The sequence below is a fragment of the Dasypus novemcinctus genome, chromosome 25 (assembly GCF_030445035.2).
Source record: "Dasypus novemcinctus isolate mDasNov1 chromosome 25, mDasNov1.1.hap2, whole genome shotgun sequence".
Classification (NCBI taxonomy): domain Eukaryota; kingdom Metazoa; phylum Chordata; class Mammalia; order Cingulata; family Dasypodidae; genus Dasypus; species Dasypus novemcinctus.
Genome location: NC_080697.1, coordinates 14,641,074 through 14,661,411, shown reverse-complemented (window position 1 = coordinate 14,661,411; position 20,338 = coordinate 14,641,074). Strand labels below are relative to the sequence as shown.

The window sequence follows — 20,338 nt, the reverse complement described above, 5'->3', positions numbered from 1 at the left end:
CATTTTCTTATGTTAGGTACTGTATTAGTCAGCCAAAGGGGTGCTGATGCAAAATATCAGAAATTGGTTGGTTTTTATAAAGGATATTGATTTGGGGTAGGAGCTTACAAATACCAGGCCATAAAGCATAAGTTACTTCCCTCACCAGAGTCTATTTTCATGTGTTGGAGCAAGATGGCTGCCGACATCTGTGGGGGTTCAGGCTCCCTGGGTTCCTCCATTTCAGGTTCTTGCTTCTCTCTGGGTTCAGGGTTCCTCGCTTCCCAGGGCTCCAGCTTCAGCATCAAACTCCAACATCAAAACGCCAACATTAAGAACCCTCAACTCTGTCCTTTGCCATGCATTTTATCTGTGAGTCCCCACCCCCCAAAGGGTAGAGACCGAACACCTTACTGGCACAAGACATTTATATACTTACTTAATCAAGTAAACCTATGAATCCAATGTAATCTAATATGCCTAGAGGAAAAAATCAGCTTACAAACAATCCAATATATCTTTTTGGAATTTATAAATAATATCAAACTGCTACAGGCACTATATCTACGTTAACACAACCTGAAGTTGCACTAAGGTTTTAGACAACAATATCATTCTGCTAGCTCAGTGAAAAGACTTAGGACTTTGTCAAAAGTCTTCCCAATCCTGTACTTCTACCCCCCTAATTCTGTTCTTAAATAAACAAAAACGGAATTTTGTCTTCCCCTTAGGATGTAAAAATTTGCAAAGGATGTCTCTCTCACCCTAATAATGAGAAAAGGCCAGATAAACTACAAAGTCATAACTTTTCTTGAACTTTCAAAAAGTTGAGGTCTAAAGACAATCAAGCAGTCTGACTTCAACAGAGGGAAAAGCCCCTCCAAGGAGAGACAAGACCCATGAATTATCTTACCTGTGGTAGAGATGGGAGGAAAATGCACCACTAGCCATTACAAGGTAAAATTCTAATGAACTACCAAAAACCTGGTGAGGGCTAGCATGTCAGTGTGGAATAACTGGGGCCTACAGGCATAGGGGGACTTTCTACTCACAAGCTCTCTCCTGTGGGCATCAATTGGGTGCTCATCAGAAAGAGTGGGAACATTGCATGAGACCAGAGGGAGCCCCCACCTCAGTGTTGCAGGCAGCTGTGGGAGGACAGGTGCAAAATACACACACTTTCTGAACTCGTTAACTCCTTTTAAGCAAAAGTCTTAAGCCACTGAGAGAGAGGATCAGCAAAGACTATCACCAGAGGACACAGGCAAAGACACATTGCTGGTGAGATAAGGATTGAAGGAAAACCTCTCTACCACTGAGGGGAAGTCCTGATACAAAGGGCTTGCCTAAGACTGTGTGTGGATCAGTACAATAGAGAATCCATCCTGCCCTTACCAAACGCCAAACTGAGGATGAGGACAAAGTAACAAGCAAAAGTAGTCTACCCCTTGAAGAGGGACAAGGGCATAGAGAGGAAGCCTCTGGTGTAGGGAGGGATGAAAGCTGAAGGAAGAGTACTAACCCTGGAAAAAATAAACCTTTGCCACCCCAGCCCCCACCATTTGCATAAGGCAATGACTGCACTTTCCTAGGGGAATTTCAATCCTATGAAGGTATCATTAGCAACAAAACCCAACCCCAGTTTAACTGAATACACTGACTCAACATCCTGCACTAATGGTCTGACAGAATAAGAGGCATGCCCATTTTCAGGCATTAGATACTACTGACCTTAGTCTTTACTGTTTTACATATCTGGCATTCAATCAAAAAATAAAACACACAAAAAGGCAAGAAAATGCAAACTATCATCAAAAGACAAAACAGTAAACAGAACCAGTCTTGGAAATGACCCAGATGTTATAACTATCAGGCAGATACTTTAAACTATAACAAATGTTAAAGGATCCAGTAAAAAAGTTAAACAATATGCATGAACAGAAGGGAATTTTCAGCAGAGAAAAAAAAAGAGTCAAATGGAAATGCTAGAAATAACAAACAAACAAACATGACATCAGAAATAAAGAATTCCTTTAAAACACCAGGGAAAGCATCAGTGAATTTGAATACATGTAATAGAAATCACCCAAACAAGAACACAAAGGGGAAAAAGAGCATGTTGAGAGAACCAGGAGAAAGTATCTTGGAATTGATAGACAACATCAAATGGCCTAACATGTGTGATTAGAGGCCCAGTAGAAGAGACACAAAATGGGGTGGAAGAAATGTTTGAAGAAATTATGTCTAAGAATTTCCCAAAAATAATTGAAAACATCAAACAAATCCAAGGACACAAAACTCCAACAAGGATATATACAAAGAAAGTGAAGGAAGGGCAAGAGGGAGAAAGGAGAGAAAGTAGTAAGAACTGTGGAAGGTCTGAGATTTTACTGACTGTCATGTATCTTGGGAGAAGACAATGAGATACAAGGGTCAGAGACAGAGGAATTTCATGTACATGTTCCTTTTCCTACAAAGTGCTTAGGGGGCAATGTGGAGGTGCGCCCAAATCCATTTTGGTTTGTTTCATGTGGCATTAAGTTAAGGCTCCTCTCAACAAGACTCTCAGCAGCAGGTTGATCTCAACCTGCAGTTTACTCAGCTCTGCTCAACAGGGTCCCAGCTGAACAAATTCCATAAATTACGTATTGACTTTTCAACTTGTTTCAAGGCATAATTCCAGAAACAGCAGGTTTTATTAGCAATTGCACACTCTACCTTGACATGCAAAGAGAAAATCGAATGTAATAATGTTACAATGCTGACCAGAGAATTAAATATGACCAGAATGCCTTCCAGGGCTGAAGAGGTGTTTTCTTAAACCCTTGAAGGTCTCAATACTGTTTTCAGGAAGGAAACAAGTTAATGTCTGACCTCCACACTAGAGCTACAGCCTCATCACACATGGTATGCTTGGAAAGAAAATGTTTACAATTATTGGGGCCCCTCAAGTAGCACCTACATCAGAAGAGGGGCACAGGTTGATAGTACCCCTAACGTGGCTTGACTACTTAGAGGATGATAAGCCTTGGTGCTCCCAGGTCAGTTTGAATAAATGCATAGGAAGTGCAGGGGCCATTCCTTGATGTTCCTGATAGACTCTTTTTTTTTTTCTGATAAACTCTTAATAAAGTTAAGGGGAGTGGTGATCAGATGGTGGTCAAAGTTATCTGGAGGGGGTTGGCAGAATCAGCAGTCAGTTAAATTTAAAACGATTGCAGTTTAGAGCGGCAGGGTGCTGTCCTTGGGAAGGAGAATTCCAGGGCAGTTCTGAAAGACAAAGGATTATTAGTGCTTCCCCTTCCTCTGTTACCTTCTGGGGTCTAAAGTGTTCCCACTCCAGTTGCTTAGTTGTTAACTCTCCACCTACACAAAATCTGGAGTATTATTTTTCCCCCCAGTCATCTAGAAGGATTAGGTATAAGAGGGACAAGGACATTTTTGTAAACCTTAACCAGAATCAATTTTGAATCCTATAGGTCTCCTTTTAGCCAAGCTGCCACCAGGAGGGAGGGTGTATCAACCAGGCCTGTTGAGGGTTGCTGTTATGGAAAAGGAGCGACACCCAGGAATGGTCAGAGTAGCATCCCAAATTTTCAGAAGTTCTCTGTATTTCCTGTGATGCCCTCATTCACAACACTTAGCCCTGGTCATTACCCAGGAAGCAGCCAAGAAGTAGTAATCCCTTCTTGGGGATAACCACATTCATTGACTAAACCGTGTTACTTTAAGGTGTGTGGACACAGGAGTTGACGATGGAAGTAAAACCAGACTATCTGTGCATTGTTGCATAGCTTTTGTGCTAAAGTTGAACCGTTTTGAGACTGAAAATGGTCCAGAAAGCCAAAAACATAACTCAGATTACTATCAAGGGCCACAGTGTTGAATACATCATCCTCTGATTGGTAACCTGAAAGTGTCAACAGTTTGAGGCACCACATAGCCTGAGAAGTGGGGGAGGGCCAAAGGTCCAATGTAGTTGGTTTGCTGGGAGCCGCGGGGCTCTGCAATGAGACCTCACCCACCTGGAGAGAAACAGGAGTCACAAGTCTGGCATGCATTGATATCCTCTGTATCAGAAACATAGAGACAGACTTGATCAGCAGCTGGATTTCAGTTGAAATCAGTAAATGGGCTCTTGTGGATACTTCGGCTATCTACACAAGTAACCTATGCAATTAGATTAGCAGTCACAATTTGTTTCCAGTTTGTGGCCCCAAAGAGGTTGTCTTTCATCTGTCAGTGTGTAGTTTTTCAAGTTGCAAATCAGACTGCTAGGTAATTGGCACCAGGCCCCAAATCTTGAGTTCTGCCCAGTGAACAGAAGGATCAAGTCTCCTTATGATTCTGGATGACTAGCTTTGAGGCTGAACGACCACTACAGTTCAACCAACAAACATTGATTTTTAGCTAATCTGAACCAGTAGTTCAGGCATTTAGGGGAGCCTCTGAACTGAAGGCGTCACACACTGGATTGGGGGAATAGTTTCCCCTTAGAACTGCCACTTTTTGTATGTAAAGCCATGATACTGTTGGGGCCAGGCTGACTGTGTTCTTGAATATCTCTTTTCCATTTGACAAGGGTTTTGTAATCCTTCTCACCTTAATTGTGAAATTCAAGTTGACCCACCCCAAAATGGGAATATTTCAGACCAGAAAGGCACTAGGCCTCCATGTATCATTCAGTTTCAACAAGAACTCAGTACCAAACTAATAGGTACTTTTTAAAAAGGTAATACCTGGTGCTGGCAGGAAGCCACAGTCCAAAACCCACTCCATACAGCTCCCGGTGGCATTTGCTTCCCCTTTACTAGAGGCTCCAGGTGGCAGGATTATCTGTCAAAGAAATGTGTACAATCTGCAATACTCAAGGAGTTCCGTTTTTTTGGAGTTTACCAGCCATTCCTGCTGATAGAGGTGTTTGTTTAGCTAGTAGTGTACCAATGGTAATTTCTTCATTTTGATAAATGAACCATGGTTATGTAAGAGATTAACATTAGTGAGATTGGGTGAAGAATATATAGAAGTTCTGTACTATCTTTACAACGTTTCTCTAATTCTGGAATTACTCCAAAATAAGTATATTAAAAAAAAAAAAAAAAACAAGATGGGGAGCAGATGTGGCTCGAATGGTTGCGTACCTGCTTCTCACATGGGAGGTCCCAGGTGCCTCCTAAAAACAAAAAAGCAAACAACAAGCAAACAAACGAAAAAACCAATTCAGGAGAGCCAATGTGTCTCTGTGGTTGAGTGCCAACTTCCCACATATGAGGTCTGGGTTTCAATCCCCAGCACTGGTACCTAAAAAAAAAAAACCAAAATGACTCTTCATAACTTCCAGAGTAAAGTTCAGAATCTTGAGCATGGAATTGAAGAACCTTTACAATTAATTCCAACCTAAGTATTTCTTACCACTCCGTCATACTCACATGCTATACTTAGCAGTCTGCTTGGTGTTCTTACAGCATCTTGGGCGTGCCTTGACTTCTCATGCTGTGGATTTTTTGTGTGAAATGCTCTTACCACCTTTGGTGTGGCAAAACTAAGCCAAGCTTCAGTGCTCTCCCTCAGCCTTACCTTTCCGATTATCTTATCCTTGATGGCTTCTAACTCAGTATTAGCACACTTTTTGTATGTATTTCTGTTTAGGATTCTTCACAGGTTAATGTAAATTCTGGTAGTTTTCTAGAGTGTGCATTCTTTGAGGGTGGGAATAATATCTTATTCATGTTTTTATTGCCAGTATTTAGATTGTTGCCTATTTCCAGTTGGTGCTATTTAGTAGTTGTTCAGTAGATGTTGCTTGAGTGCTTGAGTGAAGGATTTAGCACCAGGCCATATGTGAAGATGATAGATGAGTTTTATTTAATCTTTGTGTCACTTAGACATTAAGGACTGTCATTAAATGGGTACTTGTGATTCATACTTAAATTCACAATTCTATTTTGAACTTTCTCATATATACACTATAATTTATTTGTTTTATGTTTTAGGAGGGCCAAATATGTGGGCTATTACCTCTGAAGAACGAATTAAGCATGACAAGCAGTTTGATAACCTCAAACCCTCAGGAGGTTACATAACAGGTTTGTGTTTATATTTTATTGTATTTTATTTGCGAATTATGTTCCTTTTCATATAGTATCTTAAAATTAAATGTAATTTGACTGCCATCAAATTTGTATTATTAAAGTGATAAAATTCATTTCAATCAATTTCTAGAAATAAAAAATTACTGGTTTTCTTATTTTTCCTGGAATTATCTTAATTTGGGGTTTTGGGTTTAGTACGATCGTTTCTAAATCCGAAATGATAGTAAAGCATTTTAGTTTAATTTTTCAGTTTTACCTTTCAACATTATGTTTAGAAAGTCTTCAATTTATTTCTTAAGGTAATTGAGACTTTGTTTTTCAGGCAAGTTTATTAAGATGCTCTTAATATGTTGTACTAATTACTAGTAGAATAATCAGTGTTGCTGTAATCTAGTATAAATATATATATCAGTTCCATTTCCTGAAAAATAATCTAGAGTTTTTTCTGAAAACTGTTTACACTAGCCCTCCATCTTTAAGGCTGCACCAAGCATTAATTGTGAAACTAGACCTTGTTTTTCAGAAAGACCCCAACACCAAAAGAACATTCATTTTTCTTTAAAATTTTTTCTATAAATGAAAATTTTTTGTGTGTGTTTAAGCACCTTAGTGTTTTATTTACAGTAACAGTAACTATAATGGCCAATATTTACCAGATCTCTACTATATGCCAGATGCTGTGCTAAATGCATTTTCTCATTTAAACTTCACAACAGCCCTGTGAGGTAGGTGCTGTGGTCTGTATTTACAGATGGTGAAACTGAGTCTTAGATATGTCATGCAACTTACCAAAGGTGCTTAGTGATTGATCTGGGCTTTGAAACCACTCAGCCTGACTTTGGAATCCATCCTCTTAACCACTATAATTAATAATGTTATTTGTACTTCTATAAGAATAATTTCTTTACCTGGTGTCAGGGCTGAGATTTGATTTCCCTACTTGCATGTTGATAAGTAAACCTGTTGCTTTTGTATGGATGCTGGCAGAAGGCCTGAGATTCCTGAGCCAGAGACAAAGGACTTTATTACTCAGGGCACAGCTGGCATCATGAGTAAGAAAGCGTGTTTCTTTCAGCTTCTCTTGTCTTCCAAGATCCACAGGGAAGGGGGATGATGCAGAGAGCCCAGGAGATTCTACAGATAGAGCAGTTCTGTTACAAGAGAGGATCATGGAGCTTGGGGGAACCTGACATTTTGTGCAAACACTAGTCAGGATTGCTTTTTGTCTCAGGAGGGGACACTGCCTCATCCCTCAAGATTGCTCACTGCAAACCCAGGTAGAAAGCAGTTAGGATCTTGCATTCTTGGCATACCCAGTAAGACTTATAGGAGTATGAGAGACCCATGGAGGACTGTCTTTCCCAACGCCTGGTTCTTTTTAAAGAGAACTCTTCTAGGGAGTAGTATTCTCTGTGATGGGATTTTAACTGTAAATTTTATGAAATAGCAATATTATCAAGCAAGATCTCAATTATTTTAGAAAAACTAAGGTGAATAATGTTCATCACTGATTAATGCGTATTACTTAGGTTGTAACTTCTGTTGTTCAAAAACTTCTAAGCCTTATTAGTAATGTAAATAATTTGTGTATATTTGTTTCATTTATTCTTTAATGATTGGAATTAAAATTATAAGAAATCTTTAGCGTATGCCCATTATTATTATTTAGAGGCATTAAGTAATTCCACTTACTAATGTGATGCTTTGTTTCTATTACCTTCAGGTGATCAAGCACGTACGTTTTTCTTACAGTCTGGCCTGCCAGCTCCTGTTTTAGCTGAAATATGGTACAGTGTTGTGTTTTTTTTTTTGTAGATGAAACTTAAAATTTCTGATAGTCTTTTTTTTTAATACAGTGTTAAAAGAAAGTTGCTTTTTAGTTGTAGTTTACTGTTAATATTATTTTTTCATGCTTTTTGGAAAACAAATTTAGAGTAAATGATTGAAATTAATTGAGGTTCTCTATAGGGCAAATTTCTAATTTCGTAAGAATTTCTAGGGAAATAAATTGAACACATTTCCATCAGGGAACATTTCTTTATAATTTGGTAGAATTTCAAAATCTTTTCTCTTCCTTGTAGTTTCATTTATTTCAATTACAAACCTACAATTAGTCCCCCCTTACCCTGCTCCTCCCTTAAAAAACCTGATCTTTGTAATATCTAGAGTTTTGTTTTTTAACTAATAAATAATAACCTCAGCCCCATTTTTCTACCTGAAACATTCCCATGCCTGGCAGAGTGCCAGGCATATAACAGAATTTCAGTAAATACTTGAACAAATTAATAAATTAAATTAGGAATTCTTATACTCTTAAATAATTTCTTCTCATCCACACTCGTGGAATTCATGTCTAGGTTCTATATGGACCTGTAGTGTTTTATTAGATGCTATATCTCCTCAATATTTTGTAATATACAGGTACTTGCCTTTTGTTATTCATATATATGTGTGTGTGTGTGTGTTTTATTTAGTCGTAAATATATGCGAATGCTTTGTAACTTTTTATTTTAGTCTTAAAAGTAACTCAAGTTTTCTTCACCACCCTACATACTTACCTTCCCACCTCATTCCCCATTTAGGGCTTTATCAGACCTGAACAAGGATGGGAAGATGGATCAGCAAGAATTCTCCATAGCTATGAAACTCATCAAACTAAAGCTCCAAGGGCAACAGTTGCCTGTGGTTCTCCCTCCTATTATGAAACAAGCCCCTATGTTCTCTCCATTAATTTCTGCTCGTTTTGGTATGTGTTTATTAATTTCATTTGCTACATTTGATAATTAAGCTTGATTCCTATTCACATATGGGGATTAGAAAAGGATTTTTTAGCATAAAATGACAGTCTAGATTCCAAGTTAATTTTCATGTCTAGGATAGGAAATATTAAATTCACTACCATAGGTAGGGTGTCCATAAGTCCCAGTTTTCCAAGGGTAGTTTTGGTTTATGCTTTTTGTCCTAGCATTTGCCCTGCTTGGTATCTCCTTTCACAACTCCCAGTTGGGTGATCAGTTATATGGCCACCCTCATTATAGCTGATCCTAAGTGCCATTCTAAATTAATTTCCTCCATTTACTTAATGAGTAACATTAGAAAAAAATTGAACTATTTTAAACTCACTTGAAATGGTTGAATTTGGAGGGTAATTTAAAATTACATGTAAATAGAAATTGAGTCTCTAAGTTAAATTAGGTTAATTAGTCCATTGAATTTAGGGCCAAAAGTTGCAGATTTTGGGTTAATTAATTAATGTACTCATCAGAGGTAGCAAGTTGGTGTATTTTCCATTAATTTTGATGAGCCAATTTCTTATTAATTAGCTTATAGGTAAGACGCACTCACTTTGAATGGAACATTTAATTAGATATCTCCATGTATTTGAAACATGTTCCTTCACTCTAGTTGTTAGTTCTTAAAATAAGAAATCATTGGGTGACCATATTTATATACCATTCTTTGTATTTTACAATTAATTAATGAATAAAAGTCATCACATGTCTGTTCCTCTTTAAAGAGTTGTCCTTGGACAACTCATAGGTATATTACTTGAAAAAGTATGTGACATGTTTTCTTCTTACAAATAATGCAATAATGCATATTTAAGAACATACTTTTTTTTTTAGTTTGGGGTGAGAAGAGAATCAACTCCTTAGTAGGCATTCCTTCTTAATTTACACAGGTCAGAGTATTGGCATTAAAAGAGTAATTTGCCTACCTCACTTCTGGTGCAAAGCTGCTATTGTGAATTTTCTAAGAATAGCTTGCAGTAGTCTTTCTATGAATATAGAGTCTGCTCACATAACTGTAAACTTATCTTCTGGCATGGGTTTTACAGCTCTGTTAAATGTGCTCTGTTTTGTCTTTAGGAATGGGAAGCATGCCCAACCTGTCGATTCCTCAGCCGTTGCCTCCAGTCGCAGCTATAGCAACACCCTTGTCCTCTGCATCTTCAGGGACCACCCTTCCTCCCTTAACAATGCCCCCTCCCCTGATACCTTCTGTTAGCACATCATCACTACCAAACGGAACTGCCAGACTCATTCAGCCTTTATCCGTTCCTTATTCTTCTTCAAGTAAGTACTGTATGTCTTTAAAAGAGTCGATATTTCATATGAGGAAAGAAGCTCTGGGATATATGTATCCAAATAGATATAAATTTCTTTCACACTTTGTGATATTGCTAAGTGTGAACCTTTTTCTTTCTATCTCTTTTTTTTCAGCATTGCCTCATACGTCATCTTACAATCTGATGATGGGAGGATTTGGTGGTGCTAGTATACAGAAGGCCCAATCTCTGATTGATTTAGGATCTAGTAGGTATGAATACTCAACACTTCCAATTTTTTATTCTTTAAATAAAAAGTTTTTATTTTAACAAATGACTTTTTAAAAAACTCTCAGGTTATGCCTTTTAATGGGAAAAAATAAATACTTAATGTAAATTTACTAATAACACACATAAAGTGAGTTTTTAACATGTTTTTATAATTATTTAAGTGTCTATGGTATTTTACTTTTGGGGAAATATTTTATGTAAACTAAAAAATATTCTGCTAAATGTTTTGTCAACTTTTTGCCTAAAGCTATGTACTTTTCCCGTAAGAAAAATATCTATTTCCCCAAACGTAATCATTGTACAAGTTAAATTCTTTTTTGAATTCTACTAATTGGTTATCTTTTCAGCTTCACCAAACACAAAAGCATAAATATTCATTCGTCATCCCTTATACACATCATCTGTGATACTCTTTACAGCAGTATACAAAGAGTATTTGCTTTGACCCAGAAGAACAACATTCATATCCCAGCTTCAATATTCACTAATTTTATGGCCTTGGTCAAATTCTCTTAACCAAGAGCCATAGTTAACCCATCTGAAAGATGGAGATAGCATTACCATTTAAATTTGTTGGGAGGATTAGAAATAATATTAGAAATAGGGCCTTGCACATAATAGGTTATTTACCTATGGTATTACTATGAAGTTCTGTGCTTTAGAGGATTATTTGCTTTACTAAGAATAGGGATAATAGCTTAAATTTTTTTTTAAATGTCAAATAGCAAAAGCAATTATTGTTATAATATCTAAGGTATGATTTTTATGAAGTTTAATTAAATGTATTTAGTAATGCAAAAATTTTAAATAAATTTTGTTATAGTTCAACTTCCTCAACTGCTTCACTCTCAGGGAACTCGCCCAAGACTGGGACCTCAGAGTGGGCAGTTCCTCAGCCTTCAAGATTAAAATATCGGCAAAAATTTAATACCCTTGACAAAAGTATGAGTGGATACCTCTCAGGTAAGTGGCATACAGTGTTTAAGATTGTGAGATGTATCAAGTTTTTCTGTGGACTTCTATTGAAAAATTTTTATTTAAATTTGTACTTTGTAGTTAATCAGAAATTTTAGCATACAAAACATTGAATGAATACAACTATTGTAAATTGTATAAGGGTTCAAAGATGGCTGCAACTTGATTGGTTTCTTCAAAGTTCTTACAGTGAAGTTGAACAAGTAGATATATACCCAGCTTTTTAGGAAAAAAAGGTCTCTTTCTTAAGATCAAATCTCATCCTCTCCAAACTTTACAGTGAATGGAGACCTTCAAGTGGCAAGGGAAAATGTATGGAACTTAGCCTCCGTTCACTTTTCCCGAGAGTGCCATAGTCCATTGGGTGTTTTCTCTGCTTGCCCTTGCTAAAACTTCAGTTGAGCACTGCTCACCCTTTATTGCCCCAGCCAAATTCTGGTGTCCTGAACCCCCAGGTATTTGAGGATGGGGATGACCTAGTCTTACACTTTTAAAAAAATTAAAGACTATTTCAAATTCACAAAAATGAAAAAAACAGAAAAAGGCAGCTTAACCAGTTATGGAAACGGTACTCATAAAAGTTCTTTTCAGGTACTTTTATTTCATCTAATTCCAACTGCTAGCTCAGTTGTTCCTCTAGTTTTCAGAAAGATACCTAGATGGATGCAGATTAGTTAAATGACATAGTCAAGGTCTCTTATTAATGAAAAAAATGAAGAGGAAAAAAATGCTTAATCGTATTCATATCTCAAAAAACGAAACCCTGTATTCTTTTCTTACCCTTAGAATTAATATATACCAATTTTCCTTTCCTTTTGCTACAAAACCATTACAATGTTGGTGTTAACTATAATTTATAAATTACAGTAGTTATATTTTCCCCATGGATTACCACATTAACACCCTGTGGTAGAACATTCCTTTATTTATATTATTAAGCACAATCCTCATCTACTTCCAAAATCATTGTTATATATTCCCAGTATTATCTTCCAGCTGTCCTCCAACTAACATTAATCTTTCTGAATTACTTGTGTCAGCCACAGTCACATCCATAAATAAGCAGTGTTGGTTACATTCATTATAATATGTTAACATCAAGTCTAACTGTACCACATATTTACATTGGATCTTATTAAACATTCTGCATACATCCAGCGTCTTTCCCCCCTTCTCATCCTACATTCCATCTACTACCAACGTACACTTCACAGTCTAACTCCTTAAGTCTACTCATTATATTTAGTTCATATCAGTGAAACCATACAATATTCATCCTTTTGTATCTGGCTTCTTTCACTCAACATAGTATCCCCAAGGTTCGTTCCTCCATGTTGTTATGTGCTTCCCCGTTTGATTTCTTCTTACAGCTGAATAATATTGTATCGTATGACTAAACCACATCTTGTTTATCCAGATGTTCATCAGTTGATGAACACTTTCCATCTTTTAGCAATTTTTAATAACACTGCTATGAACATAGGTGTGCAAATATCTGTTTGGACCTTGCTTTCAGTGCTTCTGAATATATTCCTAGTAATGGGATTGATGGATTATATGGCAGTTCTATATTTAGTTTACTGAGGAACTGACATCATCTTCTACAGAGGTTAAACCATTTATAGTCCTTCACCCACAGTGAAGGAGTGTTCCTATTTCTCCACATCCTCTCTAGCACTTGAAGTTTTCTGTTCTTTCAGTAATGGCCATTCTGTATGGTGTGAGATGATAATCTCATTTTAGTTTTGATCTGCATTTTCCTAATAGCTGGTGATTTTTAACATCTTTTCATATCTTTTCACGTGTCTTTTGGCCATTTGTATTTCCACTTCAGAAATACATCTGTTCAATTCTTTTGCCCATTTTTTTTTTTTTTTTTTAAGTTAGACCGGTAAAAGAAATTTCTTGGGAAATGGGGGAGAAGAACAGAGCTTGCTGAGAAATGGGAGAGAAGGTTGGAAATACACAGTGAGATTTGGTGCAGGCTCCTTAGGCAGAGAGAGTGGGTTTTGGCTTGTATGGTTACCTTTTAAGCTATTAATTATTCCTCCCCTTGCTAATGCTAAGGGGTGGGGCCCCAGCTGCTACTGGTTACCCCACCAATGGTGGGAACCAGTGGTGAGGCCTGTTTGAAATATCTGGGGACTCCCCTTGACCCCAGAATAGTACTAACTACAACCTCAAGGTCAATGGTCTTGTGCTTTTGCCCATTTTTTAGTTGGTTCATTTGTCATTTTGTTGTTGTGTGATCTCTTTATATAACATTGAGATCAATCCCTTATCAGATATATGGTTTCTGAAGTTTTTTTTCCATTGAGTAGGCTGCCTTTTTACTTTCTTGATGAAATCTTTTGAAGAACAAAAGTATTTAATTTTAAGGCAGTCCCATTTATCTACTTTTTTCTTTTGTTGCTTGTGCTTCGGCAATGATGTCCAAGAAACCACCATCAAGCACAAGATCTTAAAGATGTTTCCCTAAGAGGTTTATGGTTCTGGTTTTTATATTTAGATCCTTGATCCATTTTGAATTAATTTTTTTTTTTGCTCATTGTTTGCTCGTTTTTTTTTTTTAGGAGGCACCAGGAACCAAATCCAGGACCTCCATGTGGGAGGTGGGCGCTCAACTGCTTGAGCCACATCCACTCCCCTAATTTTTGTATAAGGTGTGAGATAAGGGTCCTTTTTCTTTCTTTTAGGTATGGACTTTCTATGTATAGAATCATATCAGCAAGTAACAAAAGTTTTATTTCTTCCTTAAGGACTTGTTTGGGTGCCTTTTATTTCTTTTTCTTGCCTCATTGTTCTGGCTGAAATTGTAGCACAATATTTAATAACAGTGGGGAGAGTGGGCATCTTTTTCTTGTTCCCTATCCAAGTGGGAAAGCTTTCAGTTTTTCACCATAAATGCAATATTAGCTGTGGGTTTTTCATATATGTACTTTGTCATATTGAGAAAGTTTCCTATCTTTTGGAGTATTTTTTATCAACAAGAGATTGTCAGATGCCTATTCTGCATCAGTTGAAATGATCATGTGATTTTTCTTCTTCAGTTAATTAATGTGATATATTACACTGATTAATATTCTTATATTGAACCACCTTGCATACCTGGTATAAAACCCACTTGACCATGATATGTAATTTTTTAAAATGTGTTTTTTGATTTGGCTAGCAAGTATTTTGTTGAGGATTTTTACATTCATATTCATTTTAAAAATTGGTCTGTAATTTCCTTTTCCATAATATCTTTATTTGGCTTTGGTATCATGGTGATGTTAGCTTTATAGAATGAGTTCAGTAGCATTCTTTCCTGTTCAGTTTTTTGGAACAGTTTGAGCAAGATTGGTATTAGATCTTCTTTAAAGATTGGTAGAACTTACCAGTGAAATTATCTGATCCTGGACTTTTCATTTTGGGGAGGTTTTTGATGACTGTTTCAATATCTTTACTTGTGATTGGTTTGTTGAGGTCTTCTATTTCTTCTAGGGTCATTGTGATTCGTTCATGTGTTTCCAGAAATTTGTCCATTTCATCAACATTGTCTAGTTTGTTGGCTTATAGTTGTTCATATTACTCTCTTTGATCTCTTTTTTTTATTCTGGGTCAGTGGTAATGTCACCCTTGTCATTTCTTTTTTTTTTTTTTTTTAAAGATTTATTTATTTATTTAATTCCCCCCCTCCCTTGGTTGTCTGTTCTTGGTGTCTATTTGCTGCGTCTTGTTTCTTTGTCCGCTTCTGTTGTCGTCAGCGGCACGGGAAGTGTGGGTGGCGCCATTCCTGGGCAGGCTGCACTTTCTTTTCACGCTGGGCGGCTTTTCTCACGGGCGCACTCCTTGCGCGTGGGGCTCCCCCACGCGGGGGACACCCTTGCGTGGCACGGCACTCCTTGCGCGCATCAGCACTGCGCATGGCCAGCTCCACACGGGTCAAGGAGGCCCGGGGTTTGAACCGCGGACCTCCCATATGGTAGACGGACGCCCTAACCACTGGGCCAAAGTCCGTTTCCCGCCCTTGTCATTTCTGATTTTATTTATTTACAGCTTCTCTTCTTTTTTCTTTGTTAATCTAGCTAAGGGTTTAATCAATTTTGTAGATCTCAAAAGTCAACTTTTAGTTCTTTTCATTTATTCTATTGTTTCTCCATTTCATTTATTTTTTCTCTAATCTTTATCATTTCTTTCTTTCTGCTTGCTTTGGGATTGGTTTGTTCTTTTTCTCATTCGTCCAGGTATGCAGTTCAGTCTTTGATTTTAGCTCTTTCTTCTTCTTCTTCTTCTTTTTTTTTTCTTTATGTACCAGGGCCAGGGATTGAACCCTGGATCTTGTATGTGGGAAGCTGGCACTCAACCACTGAGCCACATTGGTTCCCCCTGAGTTGGTGTTTTCATTTGTTTGCTTGTTTGTTTGTTTTTTGTTGTTGTTGGTTTGTTTTTAGGAGACACTGGGGACTGAACCCAGGACCTCCCTTGTGGGAAGCAGGCGATCAACCACTTGAACCATATGTGCTCCCTCTTCTTCCCTCTCCCCCCACCCATTGTCTGCTCTCTGTGGCCATTTACTGTGCATTGTTCTGTGTCTGTTGTATTCTCATTAGGCAGCTCCGGGAATCCATCCTAGGACCTTCCAGAATGGGGGAGAGGCAATCATTCTCCTTTTTTTTTTTTAAAGATGTATTTTTTATTTATTTCTCTCCCCTCCCCCCCCACCCCAGTTGTCTGCTCTCTGTGTCCATTCACTGTGTGTTCTTCTGTGTTTGCTTGTATCTTGTCAGTGGCACCCAGAATCTGTGTCGCATTTTGTTGCGTCATCTTGCTGCATCAGCTCTCCGTATGTGCAACACCATTCCTGGGCAGGCAGCTCTCCATACAGGGCACACTCCTTGCGTGTGGGGCTCCCCTACACTGGGGACACCCCTGTGTGACACGGCGCTCCTTGCACACACTCAGCACTGCACATGGGCACATGCTCATAACACAGGTCAGGAGGCCCTGGTTTTAACCTTGGACCTCCCATGTGGTAGGCAAATGCCCTATCCATTGGGCTAAATCCTCTTCCCTCACTCTCTTGCTCCACCTCATCTCTCTAGTTTGTTGCATCTCATTGTCTCTTCTCTGCGTCTCTTTTTTTTCTTGCATCATCTTGCTACATCAGCTCTCCATGTGGGTGGAACCACTCCTGGGTGGGCTGCACTCCTGCGCAGGGCGGCACTCCTTGTGTGGGGTCGCTCCTGGTGTGCGGGGTCACTCCTGGTGTGAGGGGCACCCCTGCACAGGACAGCACTCCTTGGACACGGCAGCACTCCGCGTGGGCCAGCTTGCCACATGGGCCAGGAGGCTCTGGGTATCGAACCCTGGACCTTCCATATGGTAGGTGGAAGCTCTGTCAGTTGACCCACAGCTGCTTCCCTTCCTTTTTAATATAAGCATTGTGACTATAAATTTTTCTGTTACACTGCCTTTGCTATATCCCATAAGTTTGCTATGTTGTGTTCTTGTTTTCATTTGTTTTAAGGTATTAACTGTTTTCTTTTTTTAATTTCTTCTTTAACCCACTAATTATTTAAGAGTGTATTATTTAATCACCATACATTTGTGAATTTTCCTTTTTTCTGCCTGTTATTAATTTCCAACTTAATGGAATTCATTATGATCAGAGAAAGTGTTTTTTTATAATTTCAGTGATTTTAAATTTATTAAGCTCTGACTTATGTCCCAAAATATGGTCCGTCCTGGAGAAAGAGTTATCAGCACTTCAGAAGAATGTATATCCTGCTCTTTTAGGGTATAATTCTCTCTAACTGTCTGTCATATCTAGTTCATTTATCATATTATTCAGGTTCTCAGTTTCTTATCCTCTGTCCATATGTTCTCTCTAATGCTGGGAGTGGAGTGTTGAAGTCTCCAGCTATTATTGTAGAGACTTTTATTTCTCCCTTCAGTTTTGCCAGTATGTGTCTTATGTGTTATTGGACACCTGTGTTAGGTGCATAAATATTTATTATTTTTATTTCTTCTTGGTGAATTGTCCCTTTTATTACTATATATGTCTTACTTCATCTCTTATAACAGTTTTGAATTTAAAATCTATTTTATCCAATAGTAGTATCACTACACTTCTTCTTTTTTGATTACAGTTAGCATGGAATATCTTTTTCCAACCTTTCACTTTCAGCCTGATTGTGGACTTCCATCTAAGGGGAGTTTTTTTGTTGACAACAAATAAATGGCTCATTTTTTTTTTTTTTATCCACTCTATCAGTCTGTCTTTTAATTGGGGAATTCAATCTATTAACATTCAATGCTACTACTGTAATGGCGTTACTTCATCCATTTTTTCTCCTTGGCTTTCTGTTGTCATATCTTACTATTATTGTCTCTTAAACCCTTTATTTTCTCTTCTTAATTTCTGCACTCTTCTCCAGGGCTCTCTCCCTTGTCTTTTCCTATCAGGCTGTAGCACACCCTTTAATATCACCTGCAGATTCAGTCTCTTGGTAACATACTCTCTTAGTTTTGTCTGTAAAGACTTTAGACTTGCCTTCATTTCTGAAGGAGAGTTTTGTTGGATAAAGAATTCTTGGTTAGCAGTTTTTCTCTTTCAGTACTTTAAATATATCATACCACTGCCATCTTACCTCCATGGTTTCTGAAGAGCGATCAGCATTTAGCCTTATTAAGGCTCCCTTGTAAATTATACATTGCTTTTGTCTTGCTACTCTCAAAATCTTCTCTTTTTCTTTGACCTTTGATAATCTGAATAGTAGGTGTCTCGGAGTAGGACTATTAGGATTTATTCTGGTTGGGGTATGTTGTCCTTCTTGAATATTGATATTTATGTCTTTCATATGGGTCAGAAAATTTTCAGTGTTTCTTCAAATATTCTTTCTAACCCTTTTTGTCCTCTTCTCCTTCTGGAACACCTGTAACATGTATGTTTGTGCATTTTGTGTTGTCTTTCAGTTCCCTGAGACGCTGTTCAATTTTTTGCATTCTTTTCCCTGTCTCCTATCTTTTCAATTTCAAATGTCCTATTTTCAAATTCACTTATTGGAATCTTCTAACATTTCAAATCTGCTGTTATATGCCTCTCATGAATTTTTCGTCTCATCCATTGTGTCTTTCATTCCCATGAGCTCTGTAACTTTTTGTTTTTGAGGAACGGGATTGAACCTGGGATCTTGTACATGGGAGGCAGGCGCTCAACCATTGAGCTGCATCTGTTCCCCTCTGTTACTTTTTTTGGGGGCAGACTTTCAAATTGTTCTTTATGTTAACACAGTGTCACCTTAATATTTTTTATCTCTTTAGTCATATTTTCCTTCATCTCCTTAAATTAATTAAGGAGGTTTGTTTGAACCTCATTTATTAGTTGTCTTAAATCCTGAGTCTCATCTAGGTTCTTGGCTTGTTCCTTTGAGGGGTCCATATCTTCTTGTTTCTTAGTGTGGGTTATATCTTTTTTTTTTTTTTTTTTAAGATTTATTATTTATTTATTTAATTCCCCCCCCCTCCCCTGGTTGTCTGTTTTCTGTGTCCATTCGCTGCGTCTTGTTTCCTTGTCTGCTTCTGTTGTCGTCAGCGGCACGGGAAGTGTGGGCGGCGCCATTCCTGGGCAGACTGCACCTTCACGCTGGGCAGCTCTCCTTACGGGTGCACTCCCTGCGCGAGGGGCTCCCCCACGCGGGGGACACCCTGCGTGGCGCGGCACTCCCTGCGCACATCAGCACTGTGCATGGGCCAGCTCCACATGGGTCAAGGAGGCCCGGGGTTTGAACCGCGGACCCCCCATGTGGTAGACGGACGCCCTAACCACTGGGCCAAGTCCGTTTTCCCGGGTTATATCTTTTGTTGATACCTAGGCATCTGCTTATGTTGATGATTATTCTTTTGTTGATCAATTTCTCTCTCTTACATAGTGGCTTTATTTCACAGCTCTTCTTTGATTTTTAGTTTAATTTTTTCTAAAACTTTAATATTGCCCTATTTAAGTAGTCAGAACGGTGGCAGGGAGCCGCAGTTGTGGCCCAGCCAGGTCTTCTCTGCGTGGGAAAAGAATTGTGAGAGACCAGTCTATCTCCCTTCACTTTCCTGGCTGGCCAGCAATATTGCTCCTCAGCAAACCCTTCCCCAGAGATGAAACCTTCCATTTTCACTACCTCTCCTGAGCTAGTGAGTTTTGGTTGTTATGTTCACCAAACAGACCACAGTCAACCCTGGGAGGAGTCTGGCCTTTCCCCTCTCCACTGGCCGCTCAGCCTCAGGTTTTACTGAGGCTTTTTGCCACTGGGGTGGGGAATGGGCCATGTTCCCAGTCACAGGGCTATCAACTCACGATTTTCCCTTTGGCCTTTCTGTCCCCAGTCCCTCCTGGATGATGCGTGTGGCACTTTCTTGACCTGCAGGGGTCCCCAGAGTAGCTCCCTCAGACTACTTCTATGTGTTCTCCTGCCTGAGCTACTCTGAAGCCATCTTGGATCCTCTCTATCTGTTTAGGTTTACATGTTTATGCTTTGTTCAATGAATGTGGTAGTCTTAATTTTCTTCCTTTAGTTTCTCTTCTTTTCTTCCCACTAAACCCGGGGTTCTTAACCTTATTTGTTCACGGACTCCTTTGCCAGTCAGGTGAAAACCATGGACCCCTTCTCAGGACATAGTGGCTCTGAGACACTCAATTAGGCATGTCTTTGAAGTAAATTTTAGCATTGTTCAAAATTATGTTTTACAACTTTCCCATAATTTCAATACCTGGTAACCTAACACAGTTTAACATCCTTGCAATTAAGTGGTCATTTTCAGTAACATTTAGAAATTTGAGTTTTTCCAGTGTCATAAAACCATATCACCCTTTTTGCAGGCAGTTATCCACTGCACTCAGAACATACTACATCAAAATAAAAATCATGCTAAATCTGCACTCTAATGTGTATAATTTAGTAAATATATCACACCTGCA

At 38.4% G+C, this 20,338-nt stretch overlaps 1 protein-coding gene across 4 annotated transcripts in view; it reads left to right on the top strand.

Annotated features, from left to right (window-relative positions):
* ITSN2 (intersectin 2) overlaps positions 1-20,338 on the top strand; it is a 164,855-nt gene that overhangs the window by 45,616 nt on the left and 98,901 nt on the right. For all 4 annotated transcript variants that reach the window (XM_058287691.1, XM_012530381.3, XM_058287690.1 and 1 more), the window contains exons 3-8: positions 5,973-6,065; positions 7,795-7,858; positions 8,654-8,817; positions 9,941-10,147; positions 10,295-10,391; positions 11,234-11,373. In XM_058287691.1, coding sequence (XP_058143674.1) covers positions 5,973-6,065; positions 7,795-7,858; positions 8,654-8,817; positions 9,941-10,147; positions 10,295-10,391; positions 11,234-11,373 — 765 coding nt within the window. The remainder of the gene's footprint in view (positions 1-5,972; positions 6,066-7,794; positions 7,859-8,653; positions 8,818-9,940; positions 10,148-10,294; positions 10,392-11,233; positions 11,374-20,338) is intronic.